This window comes from Callorhinus ursinus, unplaced genomic scaffold (assembly GCF_003265705.2).
Source record: "Callorhinus ursinus isolate GAN/ISIS: 27379988/994484 unplaced genomic scaffold, GSC_fseal_2.0 scaffold1, whole genome shotgun sequence".
Classification (NCBI taxonomy): Eukaryota; Metazoa; Chordata; class Mammalia; order Carnivora; family Otariidae; genus Callorhinus; species Callorhinus ursinus.
The window spans coordinates 146,122,129-146,150,124 of record NW_027397063.1 but is presented as its reverse complement, the minus strand read 5'-3'; the positions used below and the strand labels follow the sequence as shown (position 1 = coordinate 146,150,124).

General features: G+C 42.1%; 1 protein-coding gene across 1 annotated transcript in view; it reads left to right on the top strand.

Annotated features, from left to right (window-relative positions):
* Positions 1–27,996, top strand: part of SUSD5 (sushi domain containing 5) — a 66,181-nt gene that overhangs the window by 4,436 nt on the left and 33,749 nt on the right. Inside the window, exons 2-3 of the mRNA XM_025867541.2 lie at positions 5,659–5,836; positions 9,821–9,939. Of these exons, the coding sequence (XP_025723326.1) occupies positions 5,659–5,836; positions 9,821–9,939 (297 nt within the window). The remainder of the gene's footprint in view (positions 1–5,658; positions 5,837–9,820; positions 9,940–27,996) is intronic.

Sequence of the window (27,996 nt, the reverse complement as noted above, 5' to 3'; positions counted from 1 at the left end):
CCTGGGATCATGACCTGAGCGGAAGGCAGACGCTTAATGACTGAGCCACCCAGGCACCCCAACCATTCTACTTTTGTAATATGAGCATTTGAGGCTATAAATATCCCTTAAATACTACTTTAGTTTCTCTACCAGTTTTTGTCACTTACATAAAAATGTTTTATTTCAGTTGTGGTTTCTTCTTTGAACCATGGTTTATTTAAAAATATATTTTGTAATTTCCTTGCACAAGGGGATTTTCCTAGTTATTACTTTGCTATTGAGAGGCAGTATAATTCAGTGGTTAGGATCACTGATATAGAGCCTGGTTTTGTATCCCAGCTGTGTGATCTTGGACAAATCATTAATACTAAATCTTAACTATAAGATAGGGATTAATAGGGGTGCCTGGGTAGCTCAGTCAGTTAAGCGTCTGCCTTCAGCTCAGGTCATTATCCCAGGATCCTGAGATTGAGCCCTGCATAGGGCTCCCTGCTCAGTGGAGAGCCTACTTCTCCCTCTCTCTCTGCTGCTCCCTTTGCTTGTGTGCTCGCGTGCTATCAGATAAATAAATAAAATCTTTAAAAAAATAGGGATGATGATAATAACACCTACATCATAGAGTGGTTATAAGAATTAATTTAATGAACATTTGTAAAGCAATTTGAATAACACCTGGACCATAGTAAACACTGTATAAGTGTTTGATAAATAAAACAAATGATTTTAGGTTGTTTGTATTGTGGTTTAAAAATATGCTTTGTATGATTTGAGTGTTGAAAAGTTTTTCAATTTGTCTTGTAGCTCAGTATTTGATCAATTTTATAAATGTCCTGTGTGTGTCTAAAATGAATGTGTATTTTGTAGTATGCAGTATTGTGCATTGATCTTTACATCAAGTGTGTTAATTTTGTTGCTTAAATCTTCTATATCTGTTCCAATTTTTTCCTGTTTTATCAATTATTGAGGAGGATTGTGTTTAAAATTATAAACACTGTGAGGGACGCCTGGGTGGCTCAGTCATTAAGCGTCTGCTTTCGGCTCAGGACATGATCCCAGGATCCTGGGATCGAACCCCGCATCGGGATCCCTGCTCAGCAGGAAGCCTGCTTCTCCCTCTCCCACTCACCCTGCTCTTGTTCCCTCTCTCACTGTCTCTCTCTCTGTCAAATAAATATATAAAATCTTTTTAAAAAATTATAAGCACTGTGGATTTTTCCAAATCTCTGTAGTTTTGTTAATATTGCCTTCTTCCAGTCTAGAGTTGTTATTTATTTAAGTGTTTAAAATTATTTTATATTACTCATGAAATAACTATCATCATAACAGAACCTGTTCTTCTCTAGTGATGCCTTTTTCAATAACAGCTTTATTGAAATATGATTCATATGCCGTACAATTCACCCATTTAAAGTGTGTGATTCACTGGTCTTTAGTATACTCACAGAGTTATGAATCACTACACACAATTTTAGAACATTTTTTGGCCCCAAAATAAACCCTATACCCATTAGCATTTACTTCTTGTTTCTCCTCAACCTCCCAAGTCCTCAGCAACTACTTTCTGTCTCTGTGAATTTGCCTGTTTTGGACATTTCATGTAAATGGAATCATAAAATATGTGGGTTTTTGTGACTGGCTTCTTTCACTTAGCATAATGTTTTTATCCATTTGCAGCATGTATCAGCACTTCATTTCATTTTACTGCCAAATAACATTCCATTGTATGGATATTCATACCGTACTTTGTTGATCCATTCATCAGTTGATGGTCATTGGGTGGATTCTACTTTTTGGCTATTAGACACAATTTTACAATTATGAACTTAATTTATTATTTACTACACATAATGCTGCTATGAACATTCATATAGAAGTTTTTATGTAAACATGTGTTTTTAGTTCTCTTGGGTATTCACCCAAGAGTGTGATCCCTGGGTCATATGGTAACTCTATGAGGAACTACTATTAACTGAGAAACTGCTAGGCTATTTTCCAAGGCAGCTACATTCTTTTACATTTCCACCAGCAGTGTTTGAAGGTTCTACTTTTTCCACATCCTCATCATCACTTATGTCAAAACATGTCTTTTTGATGATAGCCATCCTAGTGGATATGAAGTAATATCTCGTAGTTTTGATTTGCATTTTTCTGTTGGCTAACCATGTTGACCATCTTTTCATGTGCTGATTGACCATTTCTTTAAAGATGTCTATTCAGGGGTGCCTGGGTGGCTCAGTCGGTTGGGCATCTGCCTTCAGCTGAGGTCATGATCCCCAGGTCCTGGGATTGAGCCACATGCTTGGTGGGGAGTCTGGTCTCCCTCTCCCTTTGCTCCCTGCTGCTCGTGCTCTCTCTCTCGCTCTCTCTCTCAAACAAATAAAATCTTAAAAAAAAAGATGTCTATTCAGACCCTTTACCCATTTGTTAAATACCATTTTAGCCCTTCTTAAGTATACAATTCTGTGGCATTAAGTATATTCACATTGTTGGGCAACCATCACCAACCACTGTTCATCTCCAGAACTTTTTCGTCTTTGCCAGCTGAAATTCTGTCCCCATTAAGCATTAGTTCTCTTTCCTCCCCACCCCAGCCCTTGGTAACCCCCATTCTATTTTCTGTCTCTGTAATTTGACTGACTTATTTCACTTAATGTCTTCAAGATTTATCCATGTTGTAGCATGTGTCCAATTTTTCTTCTTTTTAAGGCTGATTATATATATACATACCACATTTTGTTTATCCATTCATCTGTTGATGGACGCTTTTGTTGCTTCCACCCTTGGGTGTTGTGAATAATACTGATATGAATTTGTACAAATATCATTCAAGTCCCTGCTTTTACTTCTTTGGGCATATACCCAGAATTAGAATTGCTGGATCACATGGTAATTTCATGTTTAGTTTTTTGAGAATCACTGTATTATTTTCCACAGCAGCTGCACTACTTTATAATCCCACCGGCAATGCATAAGGGTTCCAATTTTTCTCTACATTTCTGCCAACACTTGTTATTTTCTGTTGTTTCTTTTTTTATTAATAGCCATCGTAATGGGTATGAAGTGGTATTTAATTGTAGTTTTGATTTGCATTTCCCTAATGGTTAATGCTGTTGAGCATCTTTTCATGTTCTATTGGCCATTTGTAAAACTTCTTCAGAGAAACATGTTTTAAAGTCCTTTGCCCACTTCCAGTCAAGTTATTTGGTTTCTTTAATTGTTGTTGAGTTTTTGGAGTTCCTTACCCATTCTATATACAAGTTTCTTATTAGATGTGTATTTGCAGAAATTTTCTTTCATTCTATGGGTTGTCTTTTCGCTTTATTGATTTTGTCCTCTGAAGCAAAAAGTTTTTACTTTTGATGAAGTTCAATTTATGTATTTTCTCTTTGTTTGGGCTTTTGTTGTTATATCTAAGAAACCACTGCATAATCCAAGATGACAGAGATTTCCTATGTTTTCTTCGAGGTGTTACAGTTTTAGCTTTTCCTTTTAAGTCTGATTCACTTTGAGTTAATTATCGTGTAAGGGGTGAGGCAGGAGTCCAACTTCACTCTTTTACAGGTGCCTGTACAATTGTCCCAGCATCATTTCTTGAAAAGACTCTTCTTTTCCCATTGGATAGTCTCGACACCCTTGTTGAAAATCAGTTGGCTGTAAATGTGAAGGTTTATTTCTGGAATCTTATTCTTTCCTCCATGTCTCTTTATTATCTTATTATTTTCCAACTTTTTTGTCTCTTTACTAGATTTTGGATGCTTTCTTCTGATTTCTGTTTCAAGAATAAGTTCTTTGTTCAATTGTGTCTGATATGCAGCCAAAAATATCCATTGCATTTTTAATTTATCATTGTATCTAATTTCTAGAAATCCTATCTGGCTCTTTTTCTTATCAGCTAAGCCACTTTTTATAGTTTTCTATTCTTTGTAGGTATTTTCAGATGTGCCTTTTATTCCCTTATATGTAGTAATCATCACTGCTTTATAATCTATGCCGATTAATACCAGTATCAGATTTCTCTGTAAGTCAGTGTCTGCTGAATGTTTTATATGTTGCTTCTCACTAGTGGTGTCTTGTTTCCTACACACTTAGTTGTATTTTACTGTCATTGTCATTGCCTTTGAAAAAAATATTTGCATGGGATTTCCTGAAGCATAAGATGAAAATATTTTTTCTCCAGACAAGATTTATGTTTGTTCTTATCAGGTGTCTGGATAAATGTCGATCTCAAGCCACTTTAAGCTAAATTCATGGCTTAAAGTATCTCAGAGGCCAGTTTTTGCAATTCCCAATGAGGATCAGTGCGTGGGTTCCTAGCACCAAGACAACTCTTCCAACTGTGCCTTGAGAATGAGGGGAGGGAATATTGTTTATCCTTGTTCACTCTTATCCTGAGAGTTTAACCCTTCAGGGTCCAAGCTTTGTGTATTAATATGTGCATGAGATGGTGGTAGAGGTGGGTGGAGAGGTCTATCACATTACCTACCTTGTGAGCCCTGGGCTTTCACTTTTATCTCCCTTGCTTGGGGGCTTGGCCATCAACACTTTAGTTAAATTTCATAATATTTTTTTCCAGATAGGCAAATGCCATTAATACAAAAGTGTCTTGGAGAACATGCTTCTCCAGACCAAACCATCAAGTATAGCTGTTCAGGTTGTGTATTGCATACTGGTACCAAGTCTAAGGGAGGACCAGTCACCTATAGATATGTTTCTTGTGAAACATTTTTGCATTTTTCTCATAACTTTGGTTCCAAAGCTGAGGGATAATTATATTTATTATAGTTATTTTGCAGTTGATAACAGTTAAAGTGTCTCATTCTAATAAAATCAGTATATTATGATAATTTTGCTAATAGACAGAAGTGAAGTGTCTCATTCTAACTGGGTGTTTTTCTCCCCTGCCTTTACCTTAAACTTGGTCAGGTTATCTAAGGCATTGCTTCATCTCTACAGGAAGCTCCTAGGGACTGCAGTGCTCCCCTCCTCCTCCATGGGTTTCTTGCCTAAATCTCTCTTTTGCTTTCAGCCTCAGCTTCCACCTCTGCCTGAATTCATGTTTCCATTCCACTCAACTGCCACATGTTTTTTGAGGCCCTCTACATGCCCATGTGCTGCAGCGAGCCAAGGTGCACCAGATATGGCTTCTGCTACTTCGTCCAGTCTGGGAGAAATGGCAGCAAGCACAAGTGAACTCATTGCGGGAAGGGCCTGACAGTGTCCTGAGACAATAGGACAGAGAGAAGGGAGTGGGGAGAACTGTGTATGGGGTCACCTAGGGCTGGGGCAGAAGGCAGAGCTGAGACCTAAATCAGTGCCCTGGACACCAACTGACCCAACTCAGGGGAATGGAGAACACTGAGCCTTACCCCGTGGTGTTTGTAAAATAGCTTGTAGAAAGGAAGATTTGAAGGGTTTATCCAGATAAACATACCAGAGCAGATGGTTAATTTTTTTTTTTTTTTTAAAGAAGACAGGAGCAAAAAACAGATGAAAACCCCAAAGTAATTGTCATCACCTAGTCCCGGGGATGAGTGCAATGGGGTAGTTGCTGCCCTCGGGTCTTCAGGCAAGCGGGAAACTCCAGTTTTGACAGGTGTCTGCCAGAGAGTAAGTTTGCTGAGGTTAAATTCCCGTGGATCCTGGAGTAAGCCTGTGTTCGTGCTTGTCCCCACACAGGGAAGCTTTTTGTGCTGGAGTCTCAGAATGGCTCTCGGGGCCTAGAACTGGAGGTGGCTCGGCTTTCCTGCAAGAGCAGGGGTGCTCACCTGGTGTCTGCGGAAGAGCTGCGGAGGGTGGTCCAGGATTGTGCCTTTGCAGTGTGCACCACCGGCTGGTTGGCAGATGGCACCCTCGGGTAAGTCAGGTGTGCTGGGGAAAGCTCTCCTTCCCATTCACCCCCGCTACCCTACCAGGGCTTGTATGGGAGCTCAGTAATTGTTTTATTGAGGTGCCAGGTTAGGCAACATGCAATGTGCAGTAGCTTCCAGCACATTCTTGTTTTGAGTTCTCAATAAGAACATTTTTGTGGCATTCTGTCACAGTTTTCCCCCCCCTTTGTTATTTTGCATTTCCTTTTTAAGTTACAAAAATAATACATGCTTGTAAAGAATTTCAAATAATACAGATACATGTAAAAGTACCAAGTTTTTTCTCTTTTTTCTTTTTCCCCACCTCGCTTGTAGTGACTCTTAACTGGTATATATTCTTTATCTCTTTTTCTCTGTGAATACATATGAATAGGAGGATGGTAGGGCCACAAATTCTTTCACGTTACTCCCATTGATAAGTGGGGTCTGTGTCCTCTCCCTTTGAATCAGGGACGGTATAGGATTGCCTTGACCGATAGAATACAGCAGGAGTGATACCATGTGACTTCTGAGGTTAGGTCGGAAAAATCCATGCCCAGATTTCTGGGACAGTCACTTTTGAGATGTCAAGTAAGACGTCTGCCTATCCTGAGCAGGCCCTGATGTGAGGAAGCCCAGGCCACGGGGAGATGCCCCACATAGGTGCCTCCACTGACAGCCCCCATTGCTGTCCCAGCCCATAGCCAGCATTAATTGCCAGAAATGTGAGTGAAGGTGCCTCAGTGTGAGTCTCACCCCCAGCTGTTGAGTTCTTGCCAGGCTATGAGTCTTCCCACCTCAGGCCCTAGACTAGAGACTAGAGAGCAGAGACAAGCCATTTGCATCGTGCCCTCTCTGAGTTCCTGACCCAAGGGATCCTTGTGGAGAAACAATTTTTGTGGCTAGCTAGGAGAAAACTGCCCATTCGTTCTGCTAACTGCTTCTTTAGTCATACTCAGAAAAGGCAGGAGCCCTTCCACTGTCTCCTTCATGCCACAGGAATGTGAAAGAGCAAAGTGGGCTCCAGCAACTACTTTGGCTGATAATAACCTTGAAGATGGGCTGGCAGATGGCCATAGAAAACACACACAACCAGGCTGACTTACATCTCTGGTTGTGTCATGTATGAAGAAGCAGTTGATTAAAGAGGACAGCTAGGCTACATCCAGAGCCTTCCAGTGACTCTGGACCCATGGCCCTCTCTGCCTGACATTTTACGTCCAGATTCCTGAACAGACAAAACAGGTCCTATACATGCATGTTTCCACAGTGTAGTCAAATGTGGATATTTTTCATAAGTCTGTTATTATCATTGCATCAGATAACCAGGGTATTCAGGAATTCTGAAGAGCCAGCTTGGAACCAGACTTCCGTCTCCCAGGCATCACAAATCAGGACTGGGTCTTTAGAAAGGTCCATCCTCTCTAGGTTTGCTCTAAAATGTTAGGACATATTAGTAGATCTCTACCTTGCTGAGATAATATTTCTTTGTAGCAAACATACTTACTTGATATATTTACTACATAACATATTAATTCTAAAAATAAAACTATTTTAATGTTTCTGGAACCAAGAAGCATCTGATCATCAGTATATGCATTTCACTGTGGGTCTTTCCTATACAGCCATCCCCCCTCCACACTGAAAACCAACTATTAAATGCACGGTGCATCTTGCAATTGATGGCATAGTAAATATATAGTAGATCTGATCTGTATGTCCGTGAATTTGTGTTGAGTGTACACATAAATCCAGAGGAGGATGGAGGCCTAGAGTGGTGAATACAGAATGGGGAACCACTTGCCTCCTGGAAGCTTTTGCAGATTCCATAAAGGATGGCTGAAAAACAGTAGCAATTTAGATGGCCCCATAGCACTAGGACAGAGATTTGCAGTCAGGTTTTTGTGTAGTCAGCGCCTGCAGAGTCTTTTGCTTTGGGCTGGGACTTTACAGGACCGTACCCCAGGAGTAAGAGTAAGTTGGAAGAAGCTTACAGGCCCTCATAGTAGCCACAGCATAGCTCAAAATCCTCTGGAGCCACGAATGTGGGTTGAGATGATACTGGAGTTCCAGTGTTCCCAATAGCTAGCAGAACTGATTTTAAAAATCCTCTCTAGAAGGAGATAACCTTATCCTAGGCAATTTATTTCCACAATTTTTGGAAAATATAGGATTTGTCCCACAATATAAAATAAACAGTCACATAGGAAATAAGGCAACCAGAATAAAGACAATGAATAGAAACTCTAAATATTTGCATTGGTAGATACAGACTTTAAATAACTTTCTCAAATGTTCAAAGATACAGAAGACGAGAAGGAGAATTTTGGCAAAAGACTGAAACTATGAAAATAACCAAATGGAAACTCTAGAAATGAAACATACAATAACTGAAATTAAGAGCATAATGGATGGATCTAACAGCTGATTTTAAAGGAGCCAAAGAAAAAATTAGTGAACTAGAAGATATTTCAGAGGACGTATCCAGAATAAAGAACAGAAGGGAAAAAAAGGATGAAAAATACAGAAGAAAGGGTCAAAGGAAGAGATGCATGTAATTGGCATTCTGAAAGAAGGAGCAAAAGCAATATGAGACTTATCTACGACTGAAGAAAAACACCCAGGAACAGATTTAAGAAGCCCTACAAAACCTGAGTAGGACAAATAAATTCAAACTTAGCACATCATGGTGAAACTGGTAAGAATCAAATATAAAGGAAAAATATTAAAAGTAATAACAAGTACCTTCCAAGGAGCAACAATAAATGGACAATGAAAGCCCCAAAAAAACTGAGTGGTACTTCAAAGAGCTGCAAGAAAATTATTGCCAACCTAGAATTTTATACCCAGAGAAAATATCTTCCAGGAATAAAAGTAAAATAAAGACATTTTCAGACAGACAAAAGGTGAGAAAATCCATTATATCGGACTTGCACTAAAAGAAACACTAAAGGCTAATCTTCGGGCAGGAGAAAAATAATTACAGGTGGAAGGCTGGAGATGCAAAAAAGAAATGAATGTCAAGAGTGAATATGGGGTAAATTGAAATTATGTAATTATATAAAGCAGTAATAATAATACCAAACACTAAAAAATGGCACATAGATCAGGTAGTGTTTTAAGTATGCTAATACATATTATTCTAAGTATTTTTAAGTTGTATTGTTGGAGAAGAGAATAAAAGTATATTAAATATTAATAAGTCATAACCACTAAAAGGATAGTAAAAGGCTATATAATTTCCAGACCAATATGAAAAAGAGAATGCCAAAAAAAGATTCAAACAATCAAAATAGGGGAAAGAAAAGAGAGAATGTGCAGAACTAATAGAAAGATGGCAGATTTCAATTCAAAGAGATCTGTGATTAAATTAGGTGATTAAAATAGATGAGATGCTCCATTTAGAAAACAAACTTTTTTTAAAATTCTACTATTTGCTGTTTGCCAAAGATACTCCTAAATAAATCATGGGAGAAGAATAAATTATGGTTTGTTAATAAGTAGCATGTATGTAGAACAGAATGATACTAAAACCATCACGTACTCAAACTTATAAGATGCTACTAAAGCTATATCTAGAGGGAAATGTAAAACATTTAGATGCTTGTATAAGAACAGAGAAAAGGCTAAAGGTTTATGAACTAAGTAATGATCCATTTTAAGAAATCTGAAAAAGAATAGAAACAAACCCCCTCAAAAAGAAAGGAACTAATAAGAAAAGCAGCATTTTAAAACACACATACACTAGAAAAGATCAACAACGTACTGGCATTGAAACTTGAACTGATACATGTGAGCTTCAACGGAGGCATCACCTGTGTCTTCCTGATTGCAGGCCTTTGTCTAGGAAGAGTACTTCCCTACTGATGCTTTCAGCCAAAGATTCTAACTCAGAAAAATCTCTGCTGATTGGGAACTGATGGCAGAAAATAATTGTTCTTTCCTATTCTTAGTTAGTCCTCCTAACACAGTGTCTTCTTTGTCTATTTCAGGACAACCGTGTGTAGCAAAGGGAGCAATGAACAGCAAATCACGAGAGCCGTTGATGTGAGAATTGAAAGCAACCCAGTTCCTGGTGGCACGTACAGTGCCCTTTGTATTAAGGATGAAGGTCAGTGCCGGAGCCTTTGTCAAGTTTCTGGAGGGTGCGCATGGTGGTCGCCATCTTAGGTTGCATTCTCCAGAGGCAGACTTTGAGATGAGGAAGTCTTCCAAAGAAAAGCCAATAGGGCAATGGGGCAGTGGGAAGAGAAAGGAAGTAGACCAAGCGGTGTGGCAATACTGAGCAAAGTCCACAGTGGCAGTGAGGTGGGGGTGACCTTGGCTCAGTCCTATAGGAGATCTCTGGAGACAATGTAGGTCACCAGTTTTTCTGATCAGAGGTGAGAGCAGGGGTATTTATACCATTGCGCCTGTCAGTCGTTGGCTGCTTCAGGGGATGTAAACTTCCAAGCACTTGTGGTTTATGCTGTGTGCTGGCAAAGGGTTCCAGGAGCCTGGGAGCCACCTTCCAACAAAGATGCAGAGATGCCCACCGGGAACCCCTGTGCATGGAACTGGTAAAGGTATCTAGGCAATACGGGGCAGACCCCTGACAGCATCTGCTACAGTTGTTGATGTAGCTTGCCCTCCAGTCTCTCTTCACGGTGGACAGCACACGAACAAGGAAAAAATCATTTTTCTCCAAAGGAAATTTCCTTCAGGCTGCATCCTAGAGGCACCAAATCCTAATCTCCAGGGAAGGGGTCAGAGGATTTGGGAAATCAGAGAGCCAGGTGAACCCCAAGGCCCTGGTTGTTGCTTGTTAGATACTTATCAGTGACAAGCTTCCCTGCTCCTATGGGGTCTTCCTCCAGAAAGTCTTCATTTGCTCATTGCTATGGAAGAGTGTGTTGGGAGAGTCTTCTGATATCTGCCCAGTTGAGCTACTGAATGATGTGGCCTTGCTCTGTAAAGCTTGGTGAGAACAATATCCCTGGTTTGTTTTTCAAAACCACGTAAATAAATTAAGATGATCCTTTGAATCCCAGACATAGGCAAAAGTTCAGATCCCTGAGAGAGACAGCACAGAGCCAGAAGAAAAAGAGCATGATCTTCTTTCTTCAGTGATCTCAATGAATATGTGGGGCTTCTGAATCTTCTCTTTCCCTGCTGAACAAGGGGTATCAGTTAAGCTTTTGCTATGTAACATACCACCCCAAAATGTAGTAGCTTAAAACAACTATTTATTTAGTTCACTAGTTTTTTGGATCAGCAGTTTGTGTCTTTCTGCTGGTCTTAGCTGGGCTCATTCCTGAGTCTACAGTCAGCTGATGGCTAGGTGGCCTTGCTTCTGGGAGTTGGTGGCTGTTGGCTAGGGTGCTGGGGGCCACTGAGCCATATGTTCATCATCATCCAACAGGATAATCTGGGCTTTCCACCTCACCGGCCTTCAGACAGGTTGTGTCTGTGCAAGTATGTGCTCCTTTTTGCCCACAATTGTAGTGCATGAAACCAGAGGTTGGAAACATCCATTCACATCCTGTAGGGCACCAAGCTCAAGCCATGACAGTGACTCCAGAACTGAGTTTTTGCCAAACTGATATAATGTGCCTTCCAATACACAGCAATCAGAGGAACATTACTTCAATTCAGTGGCATTTCTGCCAAAAATGCATAACTTGGATCTACTCAGGAGGAAACATGAGCCAAACTCAAATTGAGAAACATTCCACAAAATGACTTTAAAAAATGTCTAGGATGAGAAAGGCGAAGCGACACTTCCACATTAAAACAGACTAAAAAGGCTTGACAATAAAATGCAAAATGTAATTTGTGATCGGGGATTGTATCCTGGACCAGAAAAAATAGCTATAATTGATAAAATCTGAGTATGGATTATGATTTAGGGACAGTTTAATAACTGTACTGCAGTCCTGTAAGAGAATATCTTTGTTCTTGGAAATGTGTGCCAAGGTTTTAGGAACAAGGAGACATCATATCTACAGCTTATTCTCGAATGGCTCAGAAAAGAATTACAGGTATAGATATACATATGTATTCATATATGTGTATATACGCATGCATATATTTGTTTCTGTATAAATAGATATCTATATCATCCATCTAGAGAGAGAGAGAAATGATAAAGCAAATGGGCAAAATAAAAACACATTGGTGAATCTGGATAAATGGTTTTATAGGAAATCCTTATTCATACAATTTTTCTGAAATTTTGAAATTATATAAGAATGAAAATTTCCGACCAAAAAATGGTCTACATACTTCCAAAAACAACAATAACAACAGGAAAAACAAACACAAAAACACTGAATTATGAGAACCAACAAGGGAAAACAATTCATGACAGCTGTCAACCTATGTGAGGAGCGATGCCCCTGTGCGTGGCTCATTAGCGTCAGGGTGCTCCAGAGCCCTGCCTCCCAGAGCAGTTTGCCGGAGCCTCGCCTGGCCTCCTCGCACCTCCAGGGCAATCCGGATGAGCTCATATGGGGAAGACTGGAGTCTTGGTCCTATGGGCCTGATTTAGGAGGAGGCTTCAGGTGGGCCACAAAGGGGACCCAGGAATGCATGCTGAGGGGAGATTAGGGTTGGAGGGCTGCTCCCTCTTGAGCATTCTAGAAAAGCAGGATGGATTCCCCAAAGTCACTCAGAGAGAGCACTGTCCCTGTTGAGCGCTGCCTTTCCTCCTTTGGGAAGAGCCTGTAGAGCACTCCCTCCCGGCCTCCGCCCTAGTCGGTGAGCCGTCACTTTTCGTCAGTAGAGCCTTTGTTGGCAGCACAGGCAACAAGGGAAATCTGTGTGCTGAAGGAAGGTGTAGAGCCTCAGCAGAAGCCGAGAACAGGCAGTTCCTTGAGGTTCTGCAGCAGGGGAGGGGCGGTCTGGCTCAGCGTTCGCGCGAGTGCCGTGTCATCTCCTAAGGTTGCCTTTTTCCTGATGATGCTCCACGGCACTTAGCTCCATGCTGCTGCTTCTCTCTGGCAAGATGGGAGGAATGAAGCGTGCTGACTCCCAGATTGGTAGACGAGTGCCTCATGAAAAGCCCAGAAGGAAAACAGAGCCTGTGGAATATCCAGGCAGCTTCCTTCCTGTGTTTCTTTTTTGAAATAAAGCTCATCATGAATGTAGACTTTTCTCATTTTCCTTCCAGTATTTTTGTTTCATTGACAGTGAATTTCCAGCCCTGTGGTGATCTCACTTAAACTAATAAGTGAAGTTATTTTTAACCAGCTGGATGCTGATGAAATAAGCTGCCTCCACTTGGGTTCTCTGGCTTTGCTTCTCTTGGCGGCTTGTCTGTGGGGTCAACGGCATGGGGTCTGGAGGCTTCACGTGTCCTCTTGCCTTCTCCCTGCTGCACCCCCCCAAGGCTCCATGTCGGGTATGCTTCTGTTCCCCTGCATACTTTACTGTTGCCTGTATTTCCCTAAAAACAGAAAAAGAATTATTCCCTTCCTTTATGTCATCAAGTAGAGCTGGATGCTCACCTTTTTGAGAGCAATCAGGAATTTGTGAGAGTAGCCAGTTCCCAAGTCTGCCTAGAGGAGGCCCTGTGCCTCAGAATTGACTTTGGGGAAATTCTCCCACTGCTTTGAAGAGACTGGAATCCATTAATTGAAGGTTTTGAACAGCTGATAGAACTGATATAGTTTAGGTTCTCCCAAGGGAGTGTGGAAGACTCTGAGCTTATTAGCAGTTAACCTGGTATTGGCCATTTGTTTATTTGTCCAGGGTAATGTGAAGTCTAGTGCCCAGACTTATGGGAGAGAGAGAGAGAAAGAGAGACAGGACTCATCCTCACCCTCGAGGAGTTGACAGTGTATAAAGATGGGTAAGAAATGAATGTGTCTAGGAGGGTAATTAGGGAGGTTCCTCCCTAACGGTGGTGGCCGTTGAGGTGGAGTTGGAAGGAGTTGGTTTCGTAGGGATAATGGTTAGGGAAGGGCACAGAGGACACTGCAGACAGAGCAGGTGGAGCAAAGCCTGGAAGCATAGATCCCAGCGGTTCGGCGGAGACTCGCTCTGGGAGAGCCATTGTACCATTGCTTCAGGGAGGGAACTGGGGTCAGAACATCCCTGTGGGCCTGAGAAGCAGCTGGGCAGGACTGAGGTGTTTGCAGAAGGCAGCCCAAATAATCCCCACTGCAGGAAGCAGGGATGCCCCCTCCTCTGCCACCCCCACCCCCAGGCCTAGACAGCATCAGGTCTTGCTTTCCCAAGACTGAGGTCTTCCATTCCAAAAACTTGGGCTAGAACAGTCCTGATGCACAAACAGCCAGTTCCCAGAGATGCTAGATGTCTGGGCAGCTAGAGAAAAAGTGCCAGTGGGTCCTTAGCCCGTGGGGCAGATAACGGTGATGTCTCTGTGACCTGGGGCTACAGGCACCAACAATCTGGACGGACTTCTCCACTTCCTTGCTACTCAAAAGAACTGCGGCTGCCCTCTGAACCTGTTGGTGCATTTAGGGAGCCTGTGCTTGGCTTTCTTGTATGCGCTGGGAGGAGGAGCCCAAGGTCCTGCCTCACAGACACACATGTGAGCCCCCAGAGATGAGCACTCCAGTGGCAACTTTGTTCTCAAAGTTCTCGGAGGTCCTTGACGATGTACAGTCCCACAAGAGCCTCTGGATCAGTACGTCACCTCATGACCATCTGTCATTAGCTTTCCTAGAGAGTGTCCTCATGGGGCTCAGAGTTCTGCGGAAAGAGAACCTAGAGCCAGGTGTTCTCCAGGTAGAGCGGAGGCCACACAAACATTTAGAGGATATCATTAGAAGGGTTTATAACACCTCCCTGAATCCCGCAGCAGCTCATACAGGCTCAGAGAGTTAGAAGCTGCCCAGCCCATCGTCAGCAGTGATTAGAGTGTGGATCTTTCTTTACTCTAAAGCCCATGTTTTCTGCTCCGTCACACAGTATGCCTCAGGAACTAGTAGCTTCCTTGACCGTCCATGGGGGCAGATGCCACCCAGGCAGCCGGCACAGCGTCACAGAGTGGAGGGCAGCCCTCCTCCCAGAACCACATCCCTGTCTAGTGTCTGCCTGGGGCCTCCAGGCTTCAGTTGCACTTCTGTTTATGCTTTAAAAGGATTAATAATGTAGATTCCCTGCCCTTCGTGTCTCATCTTTCGTTGGTAAAAATGAGCTAAGAGAAACTTGGAGGTGTGGAGAGGATCGGAGTGCCAGAGGGCAGGTGGGCCGGAGCCATCCCTCAGTGAAGCCAGAATCCCATTGACTGTGATGGAGAGTTTTCGCTCACGCACACTCCCTCCTTGGGAGGCCGTAATCAAAGCCACCAGGATTTCTGACTCATATGCAATTCGGTTCCAGACCTGCTTCCTTCTTTCTCCTGGGCACCTCCCTATATCCATCAAGGCCTGACCTGCCTCAGTTTATTCAACAGTAAGATCGTTTAAAAGCCTGTCTTCCCAGATGTGGGGACTCAGATCCACACAGCTAGCTCTCCTATTGTGACTTTTGGGCAACTCATCAACTTACAGCAACATTTGGACTCTTAACATTTCCCTGCAGTAAACCACACATGAGCATTCCTCTCTGTTTGTAGGGGCCAAGAGTTTCAGGTATACTTTACAGATAAAAATGTTGTAGTTTTTTAATTTTTTTTAATAATCTCTATACCTAACATGGGGCTTGAACTTACAGCCCCGAGATCAAGAGTTGCACACTCCACTGACAGAGCCAGCCAAATGCCCCTAGAGAAAAAAAGCATTTAACGGAAGGAGCTGCACTCATGCATGATTTCACACCTCGGAGGGCCTGGTTTGATGCAGCTGTGGCGAGGGATGGGGTGGGTAGCTGGGAGCCATGCAGGCCTTGGGGCAGAGTCAGAACTGCCTGAACTACCTTTTACCCTCAAACTGTGAATGGGGTCACCTTGGGGCAGTGGAAAGGGCTGATCTAGGGAAGGAGATGTTTTCACTTTCTACTTTTAACACAACTCTACTGAGTGATCATAAAAGAGAGAGAGGAGGAAGGAAGGGAAAAAGTAGACGAGGTGGGCAGAGGGAAGGAAGAAATAGCAAGTAGAATGAAGTGAGAGCTATGACATGGAAAATCTTCCACTACATATTATGCGGGTCTCAGAATATGTATAGCATGACCTAATTTATGTCGTTAAAAAAATGTGCTTTGTACAGGAAAGCGCTTAGTGTGTTTGAGGAACAGTGTACCTAGATTGTTTAAGTGACAAAGGAGTAGCCCAAGATAGGGCTGGAGAGGTAGGGAAAAGAGCTAGCTATGCAAAGATGAGAACATTCGGCTGAGTTTTAAGGGGAAATGGGAAACCATCGCAAGGTTTTTAGCTGGCAGCTGATTTTTGAAAAATTTCTGAAGATCATTTTGGCTGCTAGTGTGCAGTCCGATAGATTGGAAACCTCCAAACTTTGTGCAAAGTGCTCTGAGCCCTCTGTTTATGACAAGAAGGTTAATCAGAACTAAACCATGTTGTGTTCAAGGGAAATAACACCTCAAACACAGTAGTGCACAGTGGGCTCTGTACCCAGAATCCCTGGGTTCAAATCTTGGCTCTATCACTTACCTTTTTTTTTTTTAAAGATTTTATTTATTTATTTGAGAGAGAGAGAATGAGAGATAGAAAGCACGAGAGGGAAGAGGGTCAGAGGGAGAAGCAGACTCCCTGCTGAGCAGGAAGCCCAATGTGGGACTCGATCCCAGGACTCCAGGATCATGACCTGAGCCGAAGGCAGTCGCTTAACCAACTGAGCCACCCAGGCGCCCTTATCACTTACCTTTATTAGTATTCATGATGTAGAGATGTTGAGAGGACAGAATAGGACAATGCAAGTAAATCACTTAGCCCAGTGCCTGGCACAGAGTAAGACCCAGCAAATACAAGCGGTGACTGATTAGTATCTAGCTGCATACAAACGCTAACAATACAGGGTGATAGTGGCATGGTTTCTTCACCTTGATTTCTAACTCTATTTCTAATAAAGCAACCCATAATTTCTTTTGAAAACATTGAGCACAATTTAATATGCATATGCCATACAACCAAGCAATTCCATGCCAAGGTATTAACCCAAGAGAAACATATGACCACACAAAAATGGGTGCACAAATGTTTGTAGCAACTTTATCATAAAAGCCAAAAACCGGAAGCAACCCAAATGTCCATCAGCTGGTGAATGGATCAAAAAATTACGGTACATCTGTGCTACGGTGAGCGCTGTGAATTGTGTAAGACTGTTGAATCACAGATCTGTACTTCTGAAACAAATAACGCAACATATGTTAAGAAAAAAGAAAAAGAAGAAGATAGCAGGAGAGGAAGAATGAAAGGGAGTAAGTCAGAGGGGGAGACGAACCAGGAGAGATGATGGACTCTGAAAAACAAACTGAGGTTTCTGAAGGGGAGGAGGGTGGGGGGATGGGTTAGCCTGGTGATGGGTATTGAGGAGGGCACGTTCTGCATGGAGCACTGGGTGTTATGAACAAACAATGAATCATGGAACAGTACACCAAAACAAATTATGTAATATATGGTGATTAACATAACAATAAAAAAATTTAAAAAAAAATTACAGTACTTCCATATCATGGGTTATTTGGCAATGAAAAGAATGAACTAGGGTACCTGGGTGGCTCAGTCAGTTAAGCATCTGCCTTCGGCTCAGGTCATGATCTCAGAGTCCTGAGATCAAGCTGCATTGGCCTCCCTGCTCAGCGGAGAGTCTGCTTCTCCCTCTCCCTCTGCCCCTCCCTGCCATTCATGCTCTCTCTCTTGCTTGTGCGCCCTCTCTCTCAAATAAATAAAATCTAAAAGAAAGAAATGAATGAACTATTAGTACATGTAAAACATGGATGAATAACATTATGCTAACCTAAAAAGTCAAACATAAAGGGTTACATACTATATTATTCCATTTGAATGAAATTCCAGAAAAGGCAAAACTACCTGTGACAGACAGTAAGAACAGTGGTTGCTTGGGTTGAGGTTTGGGAGGGCATCCAAGGCCAGGAGCAAGGAGGAGAGCTGTTCTATACCTCCATTGTGGTGGTGGTTACACAATTGTATATATTGACCAAAAACTATTAAGCTGTACACTTAAAATTGGTGAGTTTTATTAATATAAATAATATTTAATAAAACAAAAAAACAAGAAAAAAATTTGAGCAGCTTTAGAATTCCAAAATTCTTTCCCTCCAGAGCTTTCTTGCATATATATTACCTCATTTAATTCTCAAAGCCACATTGCAGAAAGGGTATTATCATTCTTTCTATTCAGGTGATGCAACTGAAGAACAGAGAGGTTTGGGGCACTGTCTTTGGTCCCACAGCTCCTGGAAGGTGCATATGGGAACTCTTACCCAAACACATTCCTGCCCCTGCTCTTCCAAGTTCTGTGCAGCAGGGCCTGAGAGCCAGTCAAGCCTGATGCATCTATCTCCACGACTCCTGTTGACCCTGAGGCTGCAGCTCGAATAATCTGGACTTGGCACATGCTTCAAATTTTTTACTTCAGGAAGAGAATATGAAGAGCTAACACCTGCTGTAGCACCCACCGTGTTACCTGTGTTCCCTTGTTTAGCACAACAACCCCGCAGAAAGTTACTATTGTTGTTTTACAGATGAGGAAACTGAGGCAGAGCAAGGTTCAGTAACTTGCCAAAGTCACACAGTTAGCAGGTAGGGGAGCAAGGCGTCAGACCCAGACACTGAAGGATTTTGTTCTCTGAGGCAGTCTTCTTCTTACCCTGGAACAGCTCATCTTCCCTGGGGACTGCTGTTCCAACTGGGAGGTTCGGTACTCATACTCGGGGGCCCTGCCTCCCAGTTTGCCTGGGACAGTTTGTGTTTGTTTATACTCATCCCACTGTAATTATTAACAGGATTCCCTCTCATTTTTAATAAGTGCCTTAATATGGATAACAAATTATATGGTCACCCTAGCTATTATCAGTACAGGCTTGAATTAGAAGAAAATTCTCCCTGGGAACTCTTTTTACCAAAAGGGGAGTGTGTGTGAATGGCAGAATAGCTCTGCATGGATCTGGGCTTTACCCTGCTCACCACAGAGGCACATTGTTGTTGGAGCCCAGATAACCTGACAGAGCCAGAAATGCAGCCCATGCCTAGGGCCGGGCAGGGGATCCTTCGAACACATCCTCTGGTGTAACCATCTGAACTTAAACTGGTTATTTGCTACTCTCAACAGCCAAAGCCTGACCCCAAGAGTTTGAATCCCTCAGCAGTCCCTCTGTGCTTTTTCTCGCCTTGAACCGAGTCTCTGTCACTGACCACTGCTGCCGTATCAACAGTGGGAAACATGGGCCCATATCTGTTCTGATCTCCTTATGAACCATTTTGTTTTGCCCTTCTTGTGGCCATAGAGGGCATTCAGTTCCTGTTCAGCCATCGTGTGCTTGGCTATATTTGGCTAGAGGGAACTGGGCGTTCAATTACCATCGTGACTTGACAAATGATTCCAAAGACCATCAGTCTCTAACTGTTTGCTTGGGAAATGGAACTCATTTTTATTTATGTCCCCATTAAGTTCCAGGCATGTAGTGGGCATTTAATTCTGGTAAAAATTGTATGAAATTGGTGTCATTGGCTCCATGTTACATTTTTAATATATTTTTAAATTAGAAACATGAATAGGTGGTCACTGTAGTAGAAAGTCTAAAAAAAATTAAAATCATTTATAATCAGTCTGCCTTGAGATAAGTACTTAAGCATCAGTCCTGTTTACCCTGCATTTCTAGTTCACCAAATTGGGATTTTATGGATAATATATAGGTCTGATTCTGTTTTTTTCACTCAGTAATATATATCTTCCCATGACACTGAATATGCTCCAAAGGATGATTTTTTTTTAAGATTTTATTTATTTATTTGACAGAGAGAGACACAGCGAGAGAGGGAACACAAGCATGGGGAGTGGGAGAGGGAGAAGCAGGCTTCCCGCTGAGCAGGGAGCCCAATGCGGGGCTCGATCCCAGGACTCTGGGATCATGACCTAAACCGAAGGCAGGTGCTTAATGACGGAGCCAACCAGGCATCCCAAAGGATGATTTTTTAATGGCTATTGTGACAATCCATCACATGAATATATGTAAACTAGACATTCTTCTGTCATTAGACATTTTGGTAGTTCTGTGGTTTTCATTATAATAAATAATACCATGATTGAACATTCTCACACATGTATCTTTCTGCCCATCTTTAATTTTCAGGCTCTTTTAATAGTTACAATTTATTGAGAACTATGTGTCGGGAGTTGCACTAAGACCTCGTCGACTGTGTGCTGCATCAGACATGCTTAACTACCTACACAATGACAGTCCCCTCCCCCTTCGTTCAACAGTACCATCCCTCAACCAAGAGCCTGTTGTTAGCATTCACCAGCATGCCACTTGTCAGTTGGGGGAATAAGCAAGCAGGGAAGAATTACAAGAAAAGCAAAAGGTGTCAACATTTCAAAAGAGAGGGAATCCCTTTAAGGAGTCAGAGCAAAGAAACTGTTTGAAACTGTTTAGAAAATAATTCATATTCTCACGGAGCAGCTACTCCATGTCCTTTTAGGTACCATCCCATCTCTCTCCTCCCCTTCATGGCCCTAAACCTCCTCTACATTCATGGCCTCCATGATCTCACTTCCTATTGCTCCTTCATCTCTCTGTCCACTGCTTTCTGGCTCCTGTCCTATCACAGAAGTGAAACTGTTCTCCGCAAGGTTTCTGGTAGCTTCCCTACTGTAGAGAACTGTAGAGGCCGCTTCTCAGCCTGCATTTTGCTTGCTGTTTGTGCAGCCTTAAGTACTTGACCATGCCTTCGTCCTTGAAACATGTTTTCCCTTGACTTCCTTTGGCTTTTCTTCATATCTGTCTGGCTGCAGGGGTGACCTGTGTGAACTCTTCATTCTCTGCTCACCTCCTGGGGCTCTCACCTGGACCCTCCTCTCCCCTAACTCAGCACTTCGGTGGTTTCAGTTTTCATCTAAACGCTCATTAATCTGGGGCATCTGGGAGGCTCAGGTGGTTGGGCGTCTGCCTTTGGCTCAGGTCATGATCTCAGGGTCCTGGGATTGAATCCCATGTCAGGTTCCCTGCTCAGCGGGGAGCCTGCTTCTCCCTCTCCCTCTGCTGCTGCCCCTGCTTGTGCTATCTCTCTCTCTGTGTGTCAAATAAATAAAATCTTAAAAAAAATAAATGCTCATTAATCTCAAATCATTTTCTTTTTTTTCTTTAAAGATTTTGTTTATTTATTTGACAGAGAGACAGCACAAGCAGGGGGAGTGGCAGACAGAGGCAGAGAGAGAAGCAGGCTCCCTGCAGAGCAAGGGAAGCCCGATGTGGGACGCCATCCCAGGACCTGGACCACGACCCGAGCCAAAGGCAGTCGCCCAACCAACTGAGCCACCCATGCGCTCCTAATCTCAAATCATTTTCTTAAGCCTTGGTTCCCCTACTAAGCCCCAGATGCCATACACACAGCTACTTATGGATGCTTCTTTTAGAACCTCAAACTCCACCAGTCCTGCACTATGCTCATATCCCTTAACCGGCTTACCCCTTTTCTTGCCCCATCCTCTCATTTACTCCCACAACTTTTCAATTATAAGTTCTGCAAGAACCTTCCTTCTTAGTATCTCCCATATCCACCTGGTTCTTGCCAACTGCACCTCACTTCAGCCCCTGTCCTGCTCTCCTGGACATCTCAAATGGCCTCCTAACTGGTCCTTCAGTTTCCAGGGTGTTTCCTCAATCCGTTCTCTACCCTGCAATAGTGTTCTGTCTAAGGTGCCAAGGGGACTGTGTTATTTCCTGTTTTTAATTGTCCCCCCTTCTCCACCGGACAAATTCCAGATTTCCTCCCTGGCTTACAAGGGCCTTCCATAAACTCATGGCTGCCTACCTCCCTTGTACTTTATGCTTCAGTTTTACTAACTTCTTGCCATTCCTCAAACAATGAGAAAGGCTCAGATATCAAAACACATTTTTTAAAGGTTTTATTTATTTATTTGACAGAGAGAGAGCAGGAGAGCACAAGCAGTGGCAGTGGCAGAGGGAGAGGGAGAAGCAGGCCCCCCGCTGAGCAGGGATCCTGATACGGGGCTTGATCCCAGAACCCTGGGATCATGACCTGAGCCAAAGGCAGTCACATAACTGACTGAGCCACCCAGGTGCCCCTCAAAATACTATTTAAAGCTATAGTAAACAAAATCATTTGGCACTGTGGAGAAACACAAGTAGATAAAAACTTTAATGCAAAAGTCTGGAAGCACCAAAACAGACCCAATGTGCCTAAGTATAAGTTTATTTTTTAAAAAGATTTTATTTATTTACTTGACAGAGAGAAAGCACAGCAGGGGGAGTGGTAGGCAGAGGGAGAGGGAGAAGCAGGCTCCCGGCTGAGCAGGGAGCCTGATGCGGGGCTTGATCCCAGGGTCTCAGGACCATGACCCAAGCCAAAGGTAGCCACTCAACTGACTGAGCCACCCAGGTGCCCCTAAGTATAAGTTTATAGTGAAGTGGTTGGTGAGACTTCCAGGCAGTGGGAGAAGGATGGGTGGATTGATAGTACTAAGTTGATTGGTTAAGAATTTGGAAAGATAAGACAATGCATTATTGTACTGATACATGGAGATCTCTTAAAGATTGACAAGGTGAAGACCATAATAGAGAAATACTTTTAAGAAATACAAGTGGTTAATAAATATTCAACTACTTTTTACCAATTCAAAGATATGCATGTTAGTATAAGAAATCACCTTTTTTGGCTCATGAAGTTGTCAAAGTTTACAAAGATGGTAGTCCCTAGTGTGCTGAGGAGAAAGAGGCAAGTTTATATACCACTGAGGGGTATAGACTCTTAAACACTCATATTCAACTTGGCACAAACTATCAGAAGCTTTAAAAATACATATGCCCTTTCACCCATCAATTTTACTTTAGGTATTTTATTCTAACTAAATTAATATGGATAAGTACAAAAGTATGTTACAAACATGTTCATTACTTAATAGGGAAAATTGGAAACAAAGTTAGTATCTAACAATAGGGGAGTCCTTTATGGTAAATCCCTAAAAATGGAATAATATATAGTCATTTACAAGTAAATTCAAATAATACAAGTATTGGAGTGCCTGGCTGGCTCAGTCGGTTAAACATCTGACTCCTGATCTTGGCTCAGCTCATGATCTCAGGGTTGTGAGTTGGAGCTCCCGCATCAGGCTCTGTGCTGGGCATGGAGCCTGCTTAAGGTTCTCTCTTTCAACCACAGGGGAAGGGAGGGAAAACTGAATGGGAAGAAATCAGAGAGGGAGACAAACCATGAGAGTCTCTGGACTCCGGGAAACAAACTGAGGGTTACAGAAGGGATGGGGGTGGGGAAATGGGGTAACTGGGTGATGGGTGTTAAGGAGGGCATGTGTTGGGATGAGCACTGGATGTTATATGCAACTAATGAATTGTTGAACACTACAGCAAAAACTAATGATGTACTTACTATATGTTGGCTAACTGAAAATAATAAAAATAAATAAAAATTAAAAAATAAAAAATTTCTCTCTCTCCCTCTTCCTCTGCCCATCACCACCCACCCCTCTCTCCCTCTCTAAAAAATAACAGGGACACCTGGGTGGTTCAGTCAGTTAAGAGTCTGCCTTCGGCTCAGGTCATGATCCCAGAGTTCTGGGATCGAGTACCGCATCAGGCTCCTTGCTCAGTGAGAAGCCTGCTTCTCCCTCTGCCTGCTTCTCTCTCTCTCTCTCTTTTTCTCTGTCTCTCTCTCTGACAAATAAATAAAATCACTAAAAAACAAGAACAACAAATAATACAAATATTTGTTGATGGGGGAAAATATCACAACATAATGTTAAATTAAGCTACAAAACAAAGCAGTTACATCATCGTGTGGCAAAATATCGTATACGTGTGTGTGTGTGTGTAAAACTGAAAACAAAACCCACATTAACAATGGTTATCATTGTTGAAATTCAAGAAGAATTTTTATTTTTCCTGTGGTATTCTTTTCCCTGTGAGTTTTTTGAGTTTTCTGGCTTGTGTAAGAAATACCTATGTGGATAATTTTAAAACTTTTTATCATGAAATTTTTCAAACAAACACAAAAATAGCAAGAATAGTTTCACAAATCCCCATGTGCCCTCACCCAGCTTCAGTAGTCAATATTTTGCCAATTTGATTTCATCTGTTTTCCCCAGTGTTTTTCTCCCATTGAGATATATTTTTTCTCCTATTGAGATATTTTAAAGCAAATGCTGGGCATTATGTCATTTTTTTCTAGAACGTTTAAAAATTATTTTCTACGAGGGGAAACTCAGGAACTAGTCTCATGTGGGTTCCATGTGACAGTAATTGATTTCAATTTATTGATGGACACAGAATTTAACTGTGTATGAACTTGCCCACACACTTATCGTACGTCCAGGATAGAAAGTCTGCAAGTTGGAAACCACTGCCTTAAAGCATGGATCCTTGTCAAATGCAGTTTCCCTTGAGAGAGAGTATGAATAATTTTTGCCCATTTATACCTCATGCTGAATAAATTGCAGGTAAATTAACTTATTTCTTGGAGGTATAATTTATATCAGCAAAATGCACAGATCTTAAGTTTGATGAGTTTTGACAAACATATATACCAGTGTAACCAACACCCAGTCAAGATACAGAACATTTCCTTTATCCCAGAAAGTTCCCTGGAGCTCTTTTCCAAAGATCCTCTGCCCCTCCTCGTCCCAGCAGAGCCAAGGCAATTTCTGTTCTGATTCCCACCACTGTATTTTAGTTTTGCCTCTTTTTGAGGGTAGGTTTTTATCTAGAGCACTAGTTCTCCAAGAATGGTCCCTGAACCAGTAGTATTAACATCACCTGGGAACTTGTTATAAATGCAAATTCTTGTACCCTAACTATGACCCATTTTTTAGTTAGAAACTCAAAAACGCAACAGTCTCTGAGAGGGTGTGTGTGTGTTACAAGACTTTGGGTAATTCTGATCATGTTCAAGTTTGAGGAGCACTGATACGGAGAGCTTGGGAACTCACAATAAAATTGGACAGAACAGGGAGAGCAGTGCTGGTTGTGTATGGGGTGAGTAGGGTGGGAGGGAGCTGGGCAGGTGGGCACAAAAGACAGCTTCTTCATATAGCTTAGATAACACCAAAAGGAAGGAGGAGAGGCCAAGCATTTGTGTCAGAATGTCTGCATCTTGGTTTTGCAAAGGAGTTATGAGGGTCTGTAGGCTTAAAATTTCTCAAAAGAAAAGCATCAACTTTCATATGAGTTCTAAATTCTGTGGAAACTGACTATCAGAAGCTGTGATTGGCAAATGAGTTGTTTATTAATACTATTTTATAGACAAGATCTTTCATAAAATCTCTTTTCTTGGAAGGGAAAATAACAGAAATTGCTCTTTACGTTGAAATTGCTGAAACCCAGCTTTAGGGTCTGAGAAATTCACAAACCACCATCCCTAACTGCAGAATAATTGAGAAGTAGTAGGGAAGGCTAAGGGAATAGGATCTAGGTCTATAGCCAGATGTTTTTCAGAGCTCCCTTGTGAGGTTTAAGATGGGAAGGTTAATGAAAGGAACTAATTCAAGTTGCGCCTGGGCATGAGTGGTGTTTTTGGCATGCTCTTGGTTGTGTTAACACATGGAACTGTTGTTCTGAAGTTTTTGAAATCACACCACCTAAGAAGCAGTGTGTTTCCTGTCTTGAACATTTGTGGGAAATTCAGAAATAATATGGTATGTGTATGTAGACTCTCAGGAGTATGATTGTGGTTTTCCCAAGCCAGATTCTAGCCTGTGCTGTTCTGGAAATTAACTGTGAGGGAGAAGATCCCGTGAGTCTGATAGGGTGTGAATTTGGCCTGAAGTTCCCCCTTTATCTACTCTCAGAACAGTTACTCTGCTTCCGAATTTTCCTTCCAAGGAGTTGGTGTTGTGTCCCACAGATAGAGCTGCGTGAGACTGATCGTATTTACTGGTCCTTTGATAGTGTTTGACAAAGAGCCTCCAGTTTCCCAGAATGAGGTCCTGGTAAGAGGAAAGAAAATTGGGATGTCCAGCATGAGTCCTAATCCACTGAGGATGGTGGAGAGAGAGAGAGATGGAGGCTGTTGGCCTAGCTGGAATTCAGGCCAGCTTTGCATGACTGAGACTTTGGTCCCTTCCTCTCAGGATGCCCTCCCCAGACCGAGTGATGACGCCTCTCTGCCCAGTACGGGCAGCCCTGGATTTGTGGCAACTCTCAGATGGCTGCCTGTCCCTACTTGCTCCATAGATGAAGCAAACACTTGATCTCCTGGGCTACACAGTCAGGATGGTTGGGGTTACCATCTCGACACGGTTGGCACTCTGTGCCAGCTTCCCTGAAAGGCAACCACACCATCTTTTCATTCAGAAACTCTTGTGTTAAAGAACATGCATAGCAATGACTCTCTTTGAAAAAGTGCTACCAAAATTACAAGCTGACAGGCCAATCAGGGTGGCTTAAGGCACAAGTTCTGTTTTCTATTTTCATCTTTTCTTAGCATATTTTCTTTTTTTAAGCAGTGTGCTTCTTAGGTGATTTGACTGCTTATGGACTAAAGGTTCTCCTTTCTAACATAAAACTAGAAGAAGAAATTCAAATTAAAAATTATTTCCTTTTTTTGAAAAAAAAAATCACCACATCACTTGGATGCAGCAATTCCACTTCTAGAAGGTTATCCTAATAAAGTATGTACCAAAATGTACCTATGAGCCTGTTCATTTTGTAACACTATTTATAACAGTGAAAACTTGAAATCAACAAAATGTCTATGTAATGACTAAATAATGTGCTATAGTATAGCCTTTCAAAAGATTGAGGTAATTTATGGTACTTATGTAGAAACAGCTCTAGAACATTAGGGGGAAAAACAGACTTCTAGTTTCTAGCCCAGCATGTAAGGAAAGAAATTAAATCAATAATCAATAACCTTGCCAAACAGAGAACACCAGACCCAGATGAGTTCACTAGAGATTCTACCAAACATTTAAGGAAGAAATTATACCAATTGTTAAGACAATCTCTTCCAGAAGTTAGAAGCAGAGGGAATACTTCCTAACACATTCTATGAGGCAGACATTTACCCCTCATACCAAAATGAGACAAAGTCATCACAAGAAAGTAAAACTATAGACCAATAACTAATGAACATAAATGTAAAAATCCTCAACAAAACATTAGGAATTTGAACCTAGCAATATATAAAAAAGAATTATACACAAGAAGCAAGTGGGATTTATCCCAGGTGTGCAAGCCTGGGGCAACATTCAAAAATCAGTTAATACAACCCATGATATCAACAGGCTAAAGAAAAAGCATGGGATCATATTGATAGATACAGAAAAACATTTGAAAACACCAATACCCATTCATGATAAAACTTAGCAAACTAGGAATAGAGGAGAACTTCTTCAACTGTGTAAAGAACATCTACGAAAACCCTACCTCTAACATCAAACTTAATGGTGGGAAATTTGAAGCTTTGCCACTAAGCTATTTCTGCTTTGAATGGAATTTATTCTTCTGTCACTACTTGAGAGGATGCAGTAGGGAGGCGCTTCCAACCACAGCAGGAGCACCCGCTGCGCACCTTGAGGCTCGAAGTCTGACCTTTGGTCCAGGCCCCAGTTCAGTGACCATTAGCTAGTAGTGAAAGCGTTAGTCCACATGACAGCTCTGTGTTTGGGTCTGCCCCACAGACCTCTGAATCCACGGGTCTCATGTGAGCTAGACCCCAGGGCTCCCACCGATGTGGAAACAGGAAAGCTTGATTCTCCCCTCCTCACCTTAGGGGCTCCCTTGCTGGCTGAAGTCTTGGGTTTTTCATAAGCAATTTGCAAGTTTTAACACAAGCCAGTCTACATTCATTCTTTTTTTTTAAGATTTTATTTATTTATTTGAGAGAGAGAGAATGAGAGATAGCATGAGAGGGAAGAGGGTCAGAGGGAGAAGCAGAGCAGGGAGCCCGATGTGGGTGGGACTCGATCCCGGGACTCCAGGATCATGACCTGAGCCGAAGGCAGTCGCTTAACCAACTGAGCCACCCAGGCGCCCCAAAAAACAGGTTTTTTAAAAAGCAGTTATCAATAATACATATGATATAACCTTTTTTATGTTAAAAGCCACA